Source organism: Mustelus asterias, unplaced genomic scaffold (assembly GCF_964213995.1).
Source record: "Mustelus asterias unplaced genomic scaffold, sMusAst1.hap1.1 HAP1_SCAFFOLD_361, whole genome shotgun sequence".
Taxonomy (NCBI): domain Eukaryota; kingdom Metazoa; phylum Chordata; class Chondrichthyes; order Carcharhiniformes; family Triakidae; genus Mustelus; species Mustelus asterias.
Window position 1 is genome coordinate 355,174 of NW_027590320.1, and position 14,333 is coordinate 369,506.

At 54.2% G+C, this 14,333-nt stretch overlaps 1 protein-coding gene across 2 annotated transcripts in view; it reads right to left on the minus strand.

Moving 5' to 3' along the window:
- dhx33 (DEAH (Asp-Glu-Ala-His) box polypeptide 33) overlaps nt 1-7,058 on the minus strand; it is a 51,986-nt gene extending 44,928 nt beyond the window's left edge. Inside the window, exons 1-2 of one of the 2 annotated variants that reach the window (XM_078204524.1) lie at nt 6,777-7,058; nt 3,237-3,388 (exon numbers count right to left, since the gene is read on the minus strand). In XM_078204524.1, coding sequence (XP_078060650.1) covers nt 3,237-3,388; nt 6,777-7,041 — 417 coding nt within the window. In that variant the 5' untranslated portion in view covers nt 7,042-7,058. Of the gene's footprint in view, nt 1-3,236; nt 3,398-6,776 lie in introns of both variants that reach the window. The other variant, XM_078204523.1, reaches the window with a different exon arrangement.
- Nucleotides 7,059-14,333: the final 7,275 nt, after the last annotated feature.

The window sequence follows — 14,333 nt, forward strand, 5'->3', positions numbered from 1 at the left end:
AAAGTAAGCTCGCGGAAGACACTGAGGCTGTAAAAAGATGAACCAATAAGTGGGCAAGAACATAGCAGGTGGCAGAATATTTTAAATGGTGAGAGACTGGTAAACGCTGGTAGTCAGAGGGATCTGGTACCTCTTGTACACAAATCACAAAGTTAATATGCAGGTACATCCTGAAGACATTACGAAAGGACTGCAGTACAAGAGTAAAGAAATCTGACGTAACTTAAGAAGACGTTAGAGAGAGCACACCGAGAGAATGATGTACAGTTCCAGTCTCCTTATTGAAAGAAGCTCCAATTGCTTTGGAGGGAGTGCTAGGAAAGCTCATTAGACTGATACCTGGTACAATAACATTATACTATCAGGTAAGATTGAGTAAACTTGGCCTCTGTTTCGGAGTAGAATGAGACATGATCCCATTTAAACATAAAATTCTTAAGGAGCTTGACAGAGTAGATACTGGAGGATTTCTCTCTTGGTTGGGAATTGAGATCAAGTGGGTTGCAGTCTCAGAACAAGAGCCAGGCCACTCAGGATTGGAATGAAAAATGTCTTCTTTCAGAGGTTGAGAGTCTGGAATTCTCTACCCCAGAACACTGAGGATGCTCAATTATTGGATATGTCCAAGACAGATTGGTAGATTTTTGAATACTAAAGAGAAGCATGTGATATGTGGGTCACATGGAAGATGTGCACGATGCAGATCAGCAACATTTGTATTAAATGGCAGAACAGACTCAGAGGGCCAAATCAAATTCCTATTTATTTTGTTCTTGGAAGATCCACATCAGGGACAATGGGTGGCATGGTGACAGTGGTTAGCACTGCTGCCTCTCAGCGCCAGGGACACAGATTTAATTCCGGCCTCAGGTCACTGTGCGTGGAACAAAGAACAAAGAACAGTACAGCACAGGAAACAGGCCCTTCGGCCCTCCAAGCCTGTGCCGCTCCATGGTCCAACTAGACCAATCGTTTGTATCCCTCCATTCCCAGGCTGCTCATGTGACTATCCAGGTAAGTCTTAAACGATGTCAGCGTGCCTGCCTCCACCACCCTACTTGGCAGCGCATTCCAGGCCCCCACCACCCTCTGTGTAAAAAACGTCCCTCTGATATCTGAGTTATACTTCACCCCTCTCAGCTTGAGCCCGTGACCCCTCGTGATCGTCACCTCCGACCTGGGAAAAAGCTTCCCACTGTTCACCCTATCTATACCCTTCATAATCTTGTACACCTCTATTAGATCTCCCCTCATTCTCCGTCTTTCCAAGGAGAACAACCCCAGTCTACCCAATCTCTCCTCATAGCTAAGACCCTCCATACCAGGCAACATCCTGGTAAACCTTCTCTGCACTCTCTCTAACGCCTCCACGTCCTTCTGGTAGTGCGGCGACCAGAACTGGACGCAGTACTCCAAATGTGGCCTAACCAGCGTTCTATACAGCTGCATCATCAGACTCCAGCTTTTATACTCTATACCCCGTCCTATAAAGGCAAGCATACCATATGCCTTCTTCACCACCTTCTCCACCTGTGTTGCCACCTTCAAGGATTTGTGGACTTGCACACCTAGGTCCCTCTGTGTTTCTATACTCCTGATGACTCTGCCATTTATTGTATAACTCCTCCCTACATTATTTCTTCCAAAATGCATCACTTCGCATTTATCCGGATTAAACTCCATCTGCCACCTCTCCGCCCAATTTTCCAGCCTATCTATATCCTGCTGTATTGCCCGACAATGCTCTTCGCTATCTGCAAGTCCAGCCATCTTCGTGTCATCCGCAAACTTGCTGATTACACCTTCTTCCAAATCATTTATATATATCACAAATAGCAGAGGTCCCAGTACAGAGCCCTGCGGAACACCACTGGTCACAGACCTCCAGCCGGAAAAAGACCCTTCGACCACTACCCTTTGTCTCCTATGGCCAAGCCAGTTCTCCACCCATTTAGCCACTTCTCCTTGTATCCCATGAGCCTTAACCTTCTTAACCAACCTGCCATGTGGGACTTTGTCAAATGCCTTACTGAAATCCATATAGACGACATCCACGGCCCTTCCTTCATCAACCGTTTTTGTCACTTCCTCAAAAAACTCCACCAAATTTGTAAGGCACGACCTCCCTCTTACAAAACCATGCTGTCTGTCACTAATGAGATTGTTCCGTTCTAAATGCACATACATCCTGTCTCTAAGAATCCTCTCCAACAACTTCCCTACCACAGACGTCAAGCTCACCGGCCTATAATTTCCTGGGTTACCCCTGCTACCCTTCTTAAACAACGGGACCACATTCGCTATCCTCCAATCCTCAGGGACCTCACCCGTGTGCAAAGAAGCGACAAAGATTTCCGTCAGAGGCCCAGCAATTTCATCTCTCGTCTCCCTGAGCAGTCGAGGATAGATGCCATCAGGCCCTGGGGCTTTGTCAGTTTTAATGTTCCCTAAAAAACCTAACACTTCCTCTCTTGTAATGGAGATTTTCTCTAACGGGTCAACACCTCCCTCCGAGACACTCCCGGTTAACACGCCCCTCTCCTTCGTGAATACCGATGCAAAGTATTCATTTAGGATCTCCCCTATTCCCTTGGATTCTAAGCATAATTCCCCTCCTTTGTCCCTGAGAGGTCCAATTTTCTCCCTGACAACTCTTTTGTTCCTAACGTATGAATAGAATGCCTTAGGATTCTCCTTAATCCTGCCTGCCAAGAACATCTCGTGACCTCTTTTTGCCCTTCTAACTCCCCGTTTGAGTTCTTTCCTACTCTCTCTGTATTCCTCCAGAGCTCCATCTGTTTTCAGTTGCCTGGACTTAACGTACGCCTCCCTTTTCATTTTAATCAGATCCTCAATTTCCCTGGTTATCCACGGCTCTCGAATCCTACCTTTCCTATCTTTCCTTTTTACAGGCACATGCCTATCCTGGAGTTTGCACATTCTTCCCGTGTCTGCGTGGGTTTCCTCCAGGTGCTCCGGTTTCCTCCCACAGTCCAAAGGTGTGCGGGTTAGGTTGATTGGCGATGCTAAATTGACCGCGTCAGGAAGATTAGTAGGGTGAATATGTGGGGTTATGGGAATAAGGCCTTAGTGGGACTGTGGTCAGTGCAGACTCGATGGGCCAAATGGCCTCCTTCTTCACTGTAGGGTTTCTATGATTCTAACTGCGGATGGACATTAAATACTGGCCTTGCCATTGACACTAACATCCGAGAACAAATGACAACAAATCTTACCAACTTGCCCAACTCTGTTTTCTTTTCTTCTGCCACCCTGGCTGCAAGTGATATCGCTGCCATGCGCCGGGGCTGTGTGATGGCAATGATACCTTGTCGCCCGATGCCAGCTTCATAGAGATACTGCGGAATCTGTGTTGTCTTTCCAGACCCTGTCTCACCTCAAAATAAAAAAGAAACACAGAATGAGCTGTGTGCCTATCATCTAGGCTTTTGCCCAGTTTGAACTGGACCTGGAGGGGGAACGGGACATGGATTCGTTGGGGGTGGGGATGGTGTTGGGGATGAGGGCCCAGGGGAGGGGGGGATTGGGGTTTTGGTGAAGGTTTGGCGGGGCGGGCAGGGGGGGCGCGGAGGCGCGGAGGGGGGGGGAGGCGCGGAGGGGGGGGGAGGCGCGGAGGGGGGGGGAGGCGCGGAGGGGGGGGGAGGCGCGGAGGGGGGGGGAGGCGCGGAGGGGGGGGGAGGCGCGGAGGGGGGGGGAGGCGCGGAGGGGGGGGGAGGCGCGGAGGGGGGGGGAGGCGCGGAGGGGGGGGGAGGCGCGGAGGGGGGGGGAGGCGCGGAGGGGGGGGGAGGCGCGGAGGGGGGGGGAGGCGCGGAGGGGGGGGGAGGCGCGGAGGGGGGGGGAGGCGCGGAGGGGGGGGGAGGCGCGGAGGGGGGGGGAGGCGCGGAGGGGGGGGGAGGCGCGGAGGGGGGGGGAGGCGCGGAGGGGGGGGGAGGCGCGGAGGGGGGGGGAGGCGCGGAGGGGGGGGGAGGCGCGGAGGGGGGGGGAGGCGCGGAGGGGGGGGGAGGCGCGGAGGGGGGGGGAGGCGCGGAGGGGGGGGGAGGCGCGGAGGGGGGGGGAGGCGCGGAGGGGGGGGGAGGCGCGGAGGGGGGGGAGGCGCGGAGGGGGGGGGAGGCGCGGAGGGGGGGGAGGCGCGGAGGGGGGGGAGGCGCGGAGGGGGGGGGGAGGCGCGGAGGGGGGGGGGAGGCGCGGAGGGGGGGGGAGGCGCGGAGGGGGGGGGAGGCGCGGAGGGGGGGGGAGGCGCGGAGGGGGGGGGAGGCGCGGAGGGGGGGGGAGGCGCGGAGGGGGGGGGGAGGCGCGGAGGGGGGGGGAGGCGCGGAGGGGGGGGGAGGCGCGGAGGGGGGGGGAGGCGCGGAGGGGGGGGGGAGGCGCGGAGGGGGGGGGAGGCGCGGAGGGGGGGGGAGGCGCGGAGGGGGGGGGAGGCGCGGAGGGGGGGGGAGGCGCGGAGGGGGGGGAGGCGCGGAGGGGGGGGGAGGCGCGGAGGGGGGGGGAGGCGCGGAGGGGGGGGGAGGCGCGGAGGGGGGGGGAGGCGCGGAGGGGGGGGGGAGGCGCGGAGGGGGGGGGAGGCGCGGAGGGGGGGGAGGCGCGGAGGGGGGGGGGAGGCGCGGAGGGGGGGGGGAGGCGCGGAGGGGGGGGGGGAGGCGCGGAGGGGGGGGGGGAGGCGCGGAGGGGGGGGGAGGCGCGGAGGGGGGGGGAGGCGCGGAGGGGGGGGGAGGCGCGGAGGGGGGGGGAGGCGCGGAGGGGGGGGGAGGCGCGGAGGGGGGGGGAGGCGCGGAGGGGGGGGGAGGCGCGGAGGGGGGGGGAGGCGCGGAGGGGGGGGGAGGCGCGGAGGGGGGGGGAGGCGCGGAGGGGGGGGGAGGCGCGGAGGGGGGGGGAGGCGCGGAGGGGGGGGGAGGCGCGGAGGGGGGGGGAGGCGCGGAGGGGGGGGGAGGCGCGGAGGGGGGGGGGAGGCGCGGAGGGGGGGGGAGGCGCGGAGGGGGGGGGAGGCGCGGAGGGGGGGGGAGGCGCGGAGGGGGGGGGAGGCGCGGAGGGGGGGGGAGGCGCGGAGGGGGGGGGGAGGCGCGGAGGGGGGGGGAGGCGCGGAGGGGGGGGGAGGCGCGGAGGGGGGGGGAGGCGCGGAGGGGGGGGGAGGCGCGGAGGGGGGGGGAGGCGCGGAGGGGGGGGGAGGCGCGGAGGGGGGGGGAGGCGCGGAGGGGGGGGGAGGCGCGGAGGGGGGGGGAGGCGCGGAGGGGGGGGGAGGCGCGGAGGGGGGGGAGGCGCGGAGGGGGGGGGAGGCGCGGAGGGGGGGGGAGGCGCGGAGGGGGGGGGAGGCGCGGAGGGGGGGGAGGCGCGGAGGGGGGGGGAGGCGCGGAGGGGGGGGAGGCGCGGAGGGGGGGGGAGGCGCGGAGGGGGGGGGGAGGCGCGGAGGGGGGGGGAGGCGCGGAGGGGGGGGAGGCGCGGAGGGGGGGGGAGGCGCGGAGGGGGGGGGAGGCGCGGAGGGGGGGGAGGCGCGGAGGGGGGGGAGGCGCGGAGGGGGGGGGAGGCGCGGAGGGGGGGGGAGGCGCGGAGGGGGGGGAGGCGCGGAGGGGGGGGGAGGCGCGGAGGGGGGGGGAGGCGCGGAGGGGGGGGGAGGCGCGGAGGGGGGGGGAGGCGCGGAGGGGGGGGAGGCGCGGAGGGGGGGGGAGGCGCGGAGGGGGGGGAGGCGCGGAGGGGGGGGGAGGCGCGGAGGGGGGGGGAGGCGCGGAGGGGGGGGGAGGCGCGGAGGGGGGGGAGGCGCGGAGGGGGGGGGAGGCGCGGAGGGGGGGGGAGGCGCGGAGGGGGGGGAGGCGCGGGGGGGGGGAGGCGCGGAGGGGGGGGGAGGCGCGGAGGGGGGGGGAGGCGCGGAGGGGGGGGGAGGCGCGGAGGGGGGGGGAGGCGCGGAGGGGGGGGGAGGCGCGGAGGGGGGGGGAGGCGCGGAGGGGGGGGGAGGCGCGGAGGGGGGGGAGGCGCGGAGGGGGGGGGAGGCGCGGAGGGGGGGGGAGGCGCGGAGGGGGGGGGGAGGCGCGGAGGGGGGGGGAGGCGCGGAGGGGGGGGGAGGCGCGGAGGGGGGGGGAGGCGCGGGGGGGGGGAGGCGCGGGGGGGGGGGAGGCGCGGAGGGGGGGGGAGGCGCGGAGGGGGGGGGAGGCGCGGAGGGGGGGGGGAGGCGCGGAGGGGGGGGAGGCGCGGAGGGGGGGAGGCGCGGAGGGGGGGGCGCAGAGGGAGGGGGCGCAGAGGGAGGGGGCACAGAGAGAGGGGGCGCGGTAGGGGGGGTGGGGACGCGGTGGGGTGGGGGCGGCGTGGAGGGGGGGTGGGGCGGCGTGGAGGGGGGGTGGGGCGGCGCGGAGGTGGGGGTGGGGGGGGGTGGGGGGGCGCGGAGGGGGGGTGGGGGGGCGCGAAGGGGGGGGTGGGGGGGGCGCGAAGGGGGGGGTGGGGGGGCGCGAAGGGGGGGGTGGGGGGGCGCGGAGGGGGGGGTGGGGGGGCGCGGAGGGGGGGGTGGGGGGGCGCGGAGGGGGGGGGGTGGGGGGGCACGGAGGGGGGGGGGTGGGGGGGCACGGAGGGGGGGGGGTGGGGGGGCGCGGAGGGGGGGGTGGGGGGGCGCGGAGGGGGGGTGGGGGGGCGCGGAGGGGGGGTGGGGGGGCGCGGAGGGGGGGGTGGGGGGCGCGGAGGGAGGGGGGGGGTTGGGGGGCGCGAAGGGGGGGGGGGTTGGGGGGGGCGCGGAGACGGGGGGAGGGAGTTGAGGTTAGGAGTTTGGGCTCGGGTACCTATGAGAATGAGTGTCTCCCGCTGCCGCAGGTGTGTGATGAGCTGCCCCCGGGCCCGGCAGATGGGCAGCTCTCTCCGCTGTTGCTGCATTTCCCTCTCTCTCTCATGAGTGAACACATTTTCCCGCTTCTGTCCGCAAAGCGACAACGAGCTCTTGAACTTCTTGGCCGGAGGGGGCCGGTTGTCCATTGGGGACACAGACCGTGCCGGAGCTAAACAAGTCGCCACATGCCGGACACACTCAGTCGCTACACCCCGCGTCATCACCGAGCGACAACACGAGCGGAGCCGGAATCAGCTAATGCCGCGCGTGCGCAGTCAATTCTGTGTTACCTCCAACTTCATCGCCAACCATGGAAATAAAGTAAAATAGCCCATTTACCCTAACTTTCACATCCCCTGACACTGAGGGAGAATTTAGCATAGCCAATCCACCTAACCTGTGCACCTTTGGGACCGTGGAAGGAAACCGGAGCACCCGGAGGAAACCCACAGGGAGAACGTGCAAACTGCACAGTCAACCAAGCCGGGTATTCGATCCCTGGCACTGTGACGGCAGTAAGAGTTTTCACAACACCAGGTTAAAGTCCAACAGGTTTATTTGGTAGCAAATACCAAAGCAAATTACTGCAAAAAAGTGTACCGACAACTGAACAACGAGGAACACTACAGAATGGTATTTGCTACCAAATAAACCTGTTGGACTTTAACCTGGTGTTGTTAAAACTCTTACTGTGTTTACCCCAGTCCAACGCCGGCATCTCCACACCATGACTACCATCGACGCTGTGAAGGCAGCAGTGCCAACCACTCTGTCACCATGAATATCACTGAAATAAGCAAAATACGGCTGATGCTGTAATAGAAACAAGAACAGAGAATGCTGGAAAAACCCAGGAGATCTGATGGCATCTGTAGAGAGAGAAAATAGAGTTAACACTTCCATCCATTTCGCTCTTCATCAGAACTGAATATCGCTGAATGTGATTGAGCCTATGATGAAAGGAGGTGAAGCAGCTGAAGAGAATTGCATTGCTCTCACTTCAGCCCCAGCATTTAGTTCCTTTGTGCACATTTGAATCAAAGGGATATAGATAATCTAAGTGTCTGACAGATGGAGTACAAAGTTGGTAAACGTGAAGTCATCCATTTTGGTAGGAATAACAGCAAAATGGACTATTATTTAAATGATAAAAAAATTGCAGCATGCTGCTGTGTAGAGGGACCTGGGTGTCCTTGTGCATGAATCACAAAAAGTTGGTTTGCAGGTGCAGCAGGTAATTAAGAATTTTGTCCTTCATTGCTAGAGGGATGGAGTTTAAAAACAGTGAAGTTATGTTGCAGCTGTATAAGGTAGTGGTGAGGCCACACCTGAGCACTGTGTACAGGTTTGGTCTCCTTGAGAAAGGATATATAGGCACTGGAGGGGGTGTAAAGGAGATTCACTAGTTTGATTCCGGAGTTGAGAAGGTTGGCTTATGAGGAGAAACTGAGTAGACTGGGGCTATACTCACTGGAATTCAGAAGAATGAGGGGAGATCTTATAGAAACATAAGATTATGAAAGTAACAAATAAGATAGAAGCAGGAAAGTTGTTTCTACTGGCAGGTGAAACTAGAACTAGGGGGCCATGGCCTCAAAATAAGAGCAGATTTAGGACTGAGTTGTGGGGGAACTTCTTCACACAAAGGGTTGTGAATCTGTGGAATTCCCTGCCAGTGAAGCATTGAGGCTACCTCATTGAATGTTTTTAAGGCAAGGATAGATAAATTTTTGAACAGTAAAGGAATTTAGGGTTATGTTGAGCGGGCGGGTAAGTGGAGCTGAGTCCACAAAAAGATCAGCCATTATTAAGTGGCAGAGCAGGCTCAAGGGACCAGATCGCCTACTCCTGCTCCTAATTCTTATGTTCTTACGTTAAAGCTGCTAACTGGTCAGATTCTCACTGTGGGGACCAGATTATCAACAGTCTGTTTCAGCCTCAGGCAGTGTTCAGGGAGGGGTTGGAGTTTGGCAGGAAAACACTGAGGGTGGCAAGGAAGCAAAATGTACTCTGGGTGGGGAACTTCAATGTCCATTACCAAAAGTGGCTCAGCAGAGACTGAACTGGCCAGGTCCTAAAGGACATAGCTGCTAGACTGGATCTGTGACAGGTGGTGAGGGAATTCACAAGAAGGAAAAATATACTTGGCTTCAACCTCACCAACCTGCCTGCTGCAGATGCTTCTGTCCATAATAGTATTGATACCTTCCAGCATGCTAAATGGGATAGACTACCACCAAGCCAGGGATCAAGAGTATAGGACGGCTTGCCAGGAGGAACATGAGACACCTAAAAATGAGTTAAATTTCAGGACTACCTGTGTGCCAAGTAACATAAGCAGCAAGTAATAGACAGAGCTAAACAATCCCACAAGCAACAGATCAGATCTAAGCTCTGCAGTCCTGTCACATCATTGCTATTTCCAGGAATTGCAAACTGGATAAAGACCTTTAAAATTGTCGAATCTATGCTGCTTAAGCAGCAAGTAATGGACAGAGCTAATCAATTCCAGAACCAACAGATCAGATTTAAGCTCTGCAGTCCTGTCACATCCAGTTGAGAATAGTGATGGACAATTAAACAACTCACTGGAGAGGAGGATCCACAAATATTCCCATCCTCAATAATGGAGGAGCCCAGCATATCAGTGCAAAAGATATAGCTGAAGCATTCACAACAATCTTCAGCCAGAAGTGCCGAGTGGATGATCCATCTCGGCCTCCTCCGGAGGTCTCCAACATCACAGATGTCAATCTGCAGCCAATTCGATTCACTCCATGTGATATCATAAAATGTCTGAAGGCATAGATACTGCAAAGGCAATGGGCTCCAGCAATATTCCAGCAATAGTACTGAAGACCTATGCTCCAGAACGTGCTGCGCCCCTAGTCAAGATGTTCCGATACAGTTACAACAATGGCATCTACCCGGCAATGTGGAAAATTGCCTGGATATGTCCTGTACACAAAAAGCAGGACAAATCCAACCGGGTCAATTACACCCAATCAGTCTACTCACCAGTAAAGTGATGGAAGGGGTCATCAACAGCGCTATCAAACAGCACTTAGCAATAACTGGTTCACTGGATAAAAGAGCTGAATTCCATAGGTGACATGAGAGTGACTGACCTTGCTGTCAAGGCAGCATTTGACTGAGTGTGGCATCAAGGAGCCCTAGCAAAACTGGAGTCAATGGGTACCAGGGGAAATCTCTCTACTGGTTGGAATTATCCCTGGCACAAATGAAGATAGTTGTGGTTGTTGGAGGTCAATAAATACAGCTCCAGGACATCTCTGCAGGAGTCCCTCAGAGTAATGTCCTAAACCCAACATCTTCAGCTGCTTCATCATTGACCTTCCCTCCGTCATAAGGTCGGAAGTGGGGATGTTTGCAAATTATTGCACAATGTTCAGCACCATTCACAACTTTCAAATGCAGTTCATGTCCAAATGCAGCAAGACCTGGATAAGTGGCAAATAACATTCTTGCCACACGCCAGGCAATGATCATCTCCAACAAAAGACCATCTAACCATTACTCTTTAACCTTCAATGGCATTACCATCATTAAAAACCTCACTATCAACATCCTTGGGGTTACCATTTTTAGAAACTCAATTGGATTCACCATATAAACAGTGGCGACAAGAACAGGTCAGAGACTAGGAATCCTGTAGGGAGTAACTCACCTCCTGATTCCCTAAAACCTGTCAACCAACTACAAGTTAGGAGTGTGATAAGACTGTAAGACCATAAGAAGTAGGAACAAGAGTAGACCATTTGGCCCCTCAAGCCTGCTCTGCCATTCATGACTGATCCAGCATTTCTCACGTTCACTTTCCTGCTCTTTTCCTGTAACACTTGTGATGGGGGGGTAGTATAGAATTCTTCGTATAAGGCCCTTCATTTTAGTTTTACTATAATAAGTAGACTAAATTAAGGTAATTATGAAGTGAGAATATAGTGAGAATTCATATTATATAGTGAGAATTCACAGTGTGCCTGGAACAATATATGCAACGGTATTATAAACTGTTGTAAGAGGAATTTTTTGAGGTATCCCCTGGGGTGCTCTGTACTTGTTGAACCACACTCATAGACCGAGAAAGACAGTAAAAGAACGAAAAATAATTTATTTGCTAATGTATGCATCAGGAGAGAGACACAGCCAATAAGGGTTGACTGTCCTCTCTGAGCTAATATTGCTAGGTAAAATTATTACATTATTCTGAACATTTCAATATCCCGCCCAGTCTTGTCAATCAGATTGGAGGGCCCAATCACATCACACGTTATTACCTCAGTCAATAACGTTCCATCTGTCAACAGGAATAGGAGATTATTAGCTTATTGCCCATGTAGGTTCCTTCCCCTTTCCCTAGGAAACCTAACCCATGTCATTACTAGTAACCAAGGCCATTATTAATGTCTGTGATTTTTAATTGGTGAAAGGAGTCACTTTCTCGCTGGAACCTGGGTTTCCTTTATCAGCTTGAGAGACTGCTCCAGCGTTGCTACCCATGAATGAATTTACTCCCTTAAATAGCAGACATATGATTAAATTTGTTTTCACGTATCCAAAAACAGATGACAGAAGCTGCCTTTCTATGCTCCATTGTATTAACAGAATTTGGCCTGTCTACCACTGTGTTTCCCATCATGCTGCATTCAGAACAAAGTTGGCCAAGGTGCACAATACATATGTATTGAAATTACAGTTTAAGCTTATAATACTTGGTTAATTTGTGGTTGGACAGTTTATACTACCTTTGCAGTTTATAATAGAATCATAGAAACCCAACAGTGCAGAAAGAGGCCATTTGGCCCATCGAGTCTGCACCGACCACAATCCCACCCAGGCCCTACCTCCATATCCCTACATATTTTACCTGCTAATCTCTCTAATCTATGCAGCTCAGGACACTAAGGGGCAATTTTAGCATGGCCAATCAACCTAACCCGCACATCTTTGGACTGTGGGAGGAAACCGGAGCACCCGGAGAAAACCCACGCAGACACGAGGAGAATGTGCAAACTCCACACAGACAGTGTGTGTATACAAAATACCATTGTATATTTTGTTCCAGGCACATTGTGAATTCTTACTATATATAAGGCACTTTATATAATTGCCTTAACCTAGTCTACTTATAGTAAAACTAAAATGAATACTAGAATTCTATACTACCCCCTATCAACTGTATGACCACAATTTATCCAAGTATTATGAAATTAAATTGCATTCTTAATGCATTCATGAACTTTGGCCAAACAACAATGTAGCTGCTCAGCATGATGGGAAACACAAGCCAAATTATTTAATACAATGTAGTATAGAAAGGCAGTTTCTGTTTGCTTGGGATACGCAAAACCAAGTTTAATCAGAGGCCTGGAATGTATGGCAGTGAATTTGCTCCTGGGTAGCGAGGCTGGTGCAGTCTTTTAAGCTGATAAAGGAGGCCATTCAGGTGAAATAATGGCTCCTTTCACCAATTAAAATTTGCAGATGTTAGCTATAGCCATGGATATACCGGATGTATGTCGGTTAGGTTTCTAAGTAACGGGGTAGGAACCTAGGCGCAATGAGCTAAGGATCTCCTAATCCTGTTGACAGGTGGAAGGTTATTGGCTAAGGTAATACTTTGTAATATTGTAATTGAACTCTCCAGTTTGGGTGACAGACTGGACGGGATATTGAAGTGTTCAGAAGAGTATATCAATCTCACATTTTTATTATTATGGGAGAGAGGATAGTCAACCCTCATTGACTGCTCTTTCTCCTGATGCAGACTTAGCAAATAAATTCCTTTTCATTGTTTAATTACATGCTGACTTTTGTAGTCTATCTATTGGGACACACTCAGAAGGAGTAGACCATTTGGCCCCTCAAGCCCTTGGGGTCAAATGGTCTACTCTTTCTGAGGAGAGCCCTGAGGGGATCCGCCATTCAATAGGATCATGACTGATCTGACATTCCTTCCCTTCACTTTCCTGCTCTTTTCCTGTATCCCTTGATTCCTACTGATCAAAAATCTATCTATCTCAGCCTTAAATGTACACAAGAACTCTACCCCCACAGCTCTCTGTGGCAAGGCATTCCAAAGACTTCCAACTCTCTGAGAGAAGAAATTCCTCCTCATCTCTGTGTTATAATTCAGGTCAGAAACTCTAAAGTGTTTTATGGAGCCTGCCTGGATCATAAATTTTGCACTTTGAATTTGGTTAAGATAAGCATGATATGTTTCACCTCACGTATGATGCAAATGACCCAGTAGGGAGCTTTGATCAAACCAAGTTTATTTAAGAATATAGTTAACATTTATGGAAAGAAAAATAACAACTTTTATCAATTACAAACAAAAACAACCACCATAATATATAACCCTTAACAAATATATATAAAATATTCCAATTAAACAAAACTTCCCTTTTCCACATGATTAACACAGCAAAGACTAATGTCAGGGTTGCAATAAAATTGTAAAAGGTATCTGGGGACTGAGGTTTGACCTTGAATGTGTTGCCTAGACACCGTTCGTGGCGTTTTCCATCAGAATTTATTTGATGCAGACATGCTGTTCACTGCAGCAACTATCCCTGTGAGAAGCGCTAACCCACACCCTCACTTTTCTTGGCACCCATCCTGTTCCCACCTTGCCCAGCAGCGCTGAGTCTTTCCCACCATTAACTGACCAGCCAGTGTTAAATTGCGTTCTGGGGTCGATTGCAGCCAGAAGTGTGTTTCGTACCCACTTCAGGGCCTGCTCAGTGCATGCTCCAATGGGTGAAAAATTCGGGCCCATAATTAATATTAAGTAAAAATTAAGTAAAGTTTATTTATTAATGTCACAAGTAGGCTTACATTAATACTGCAATGAAGTTACTGTGAAAATCCCCTAATCGCCTGTTTGGATACACTGAAGGAGAATTTAGTATGGCCAATACATCTTACCAGCATGTCTTTTGGACTGTGGGAGGAAACTGGAGCACCCAGAGGAAACCCCACGCAGACACTGGGGGAACATGCAAACTCTGCACAGACAGTAACGCAAGCCGGGACTCGAACCCAGGTCTCTGGCACTGCTAATCACTGTGCTGCCCCGAGATCATGTGGAGCAGTGAGTAGCGTCCTTTTCTCTACTCCAGGTTTGAGTTCTACCCCAGACTTGATGGCCAAGGAAGATGCGTTCACAATGTGGTCAAACAGGTTGATTATCAACCTGTAAATCCTTTCAAACACTCCAATGGCTGGCTGTAAGAGTGGGAAAGACTTGATGTGGAGTAGCACCCCTTAACCTATAAGCTCCTGGTGACAGATTAGCGACTTGATGCAGGAATTAATAGCTGCAGAAACAGACAAAAGTGTGCCTTAGTGGACCACCAGGTGTGAGAAGAAAATTCAGATTGGAAAATTGAATTAACAGGTAAACTATTGAATAAACCACAAACTGCATCTTAAATCTCAAACTTTTTTTTGCAACCTACTCAAACATTTGTCATCAGTGTGAGTCACA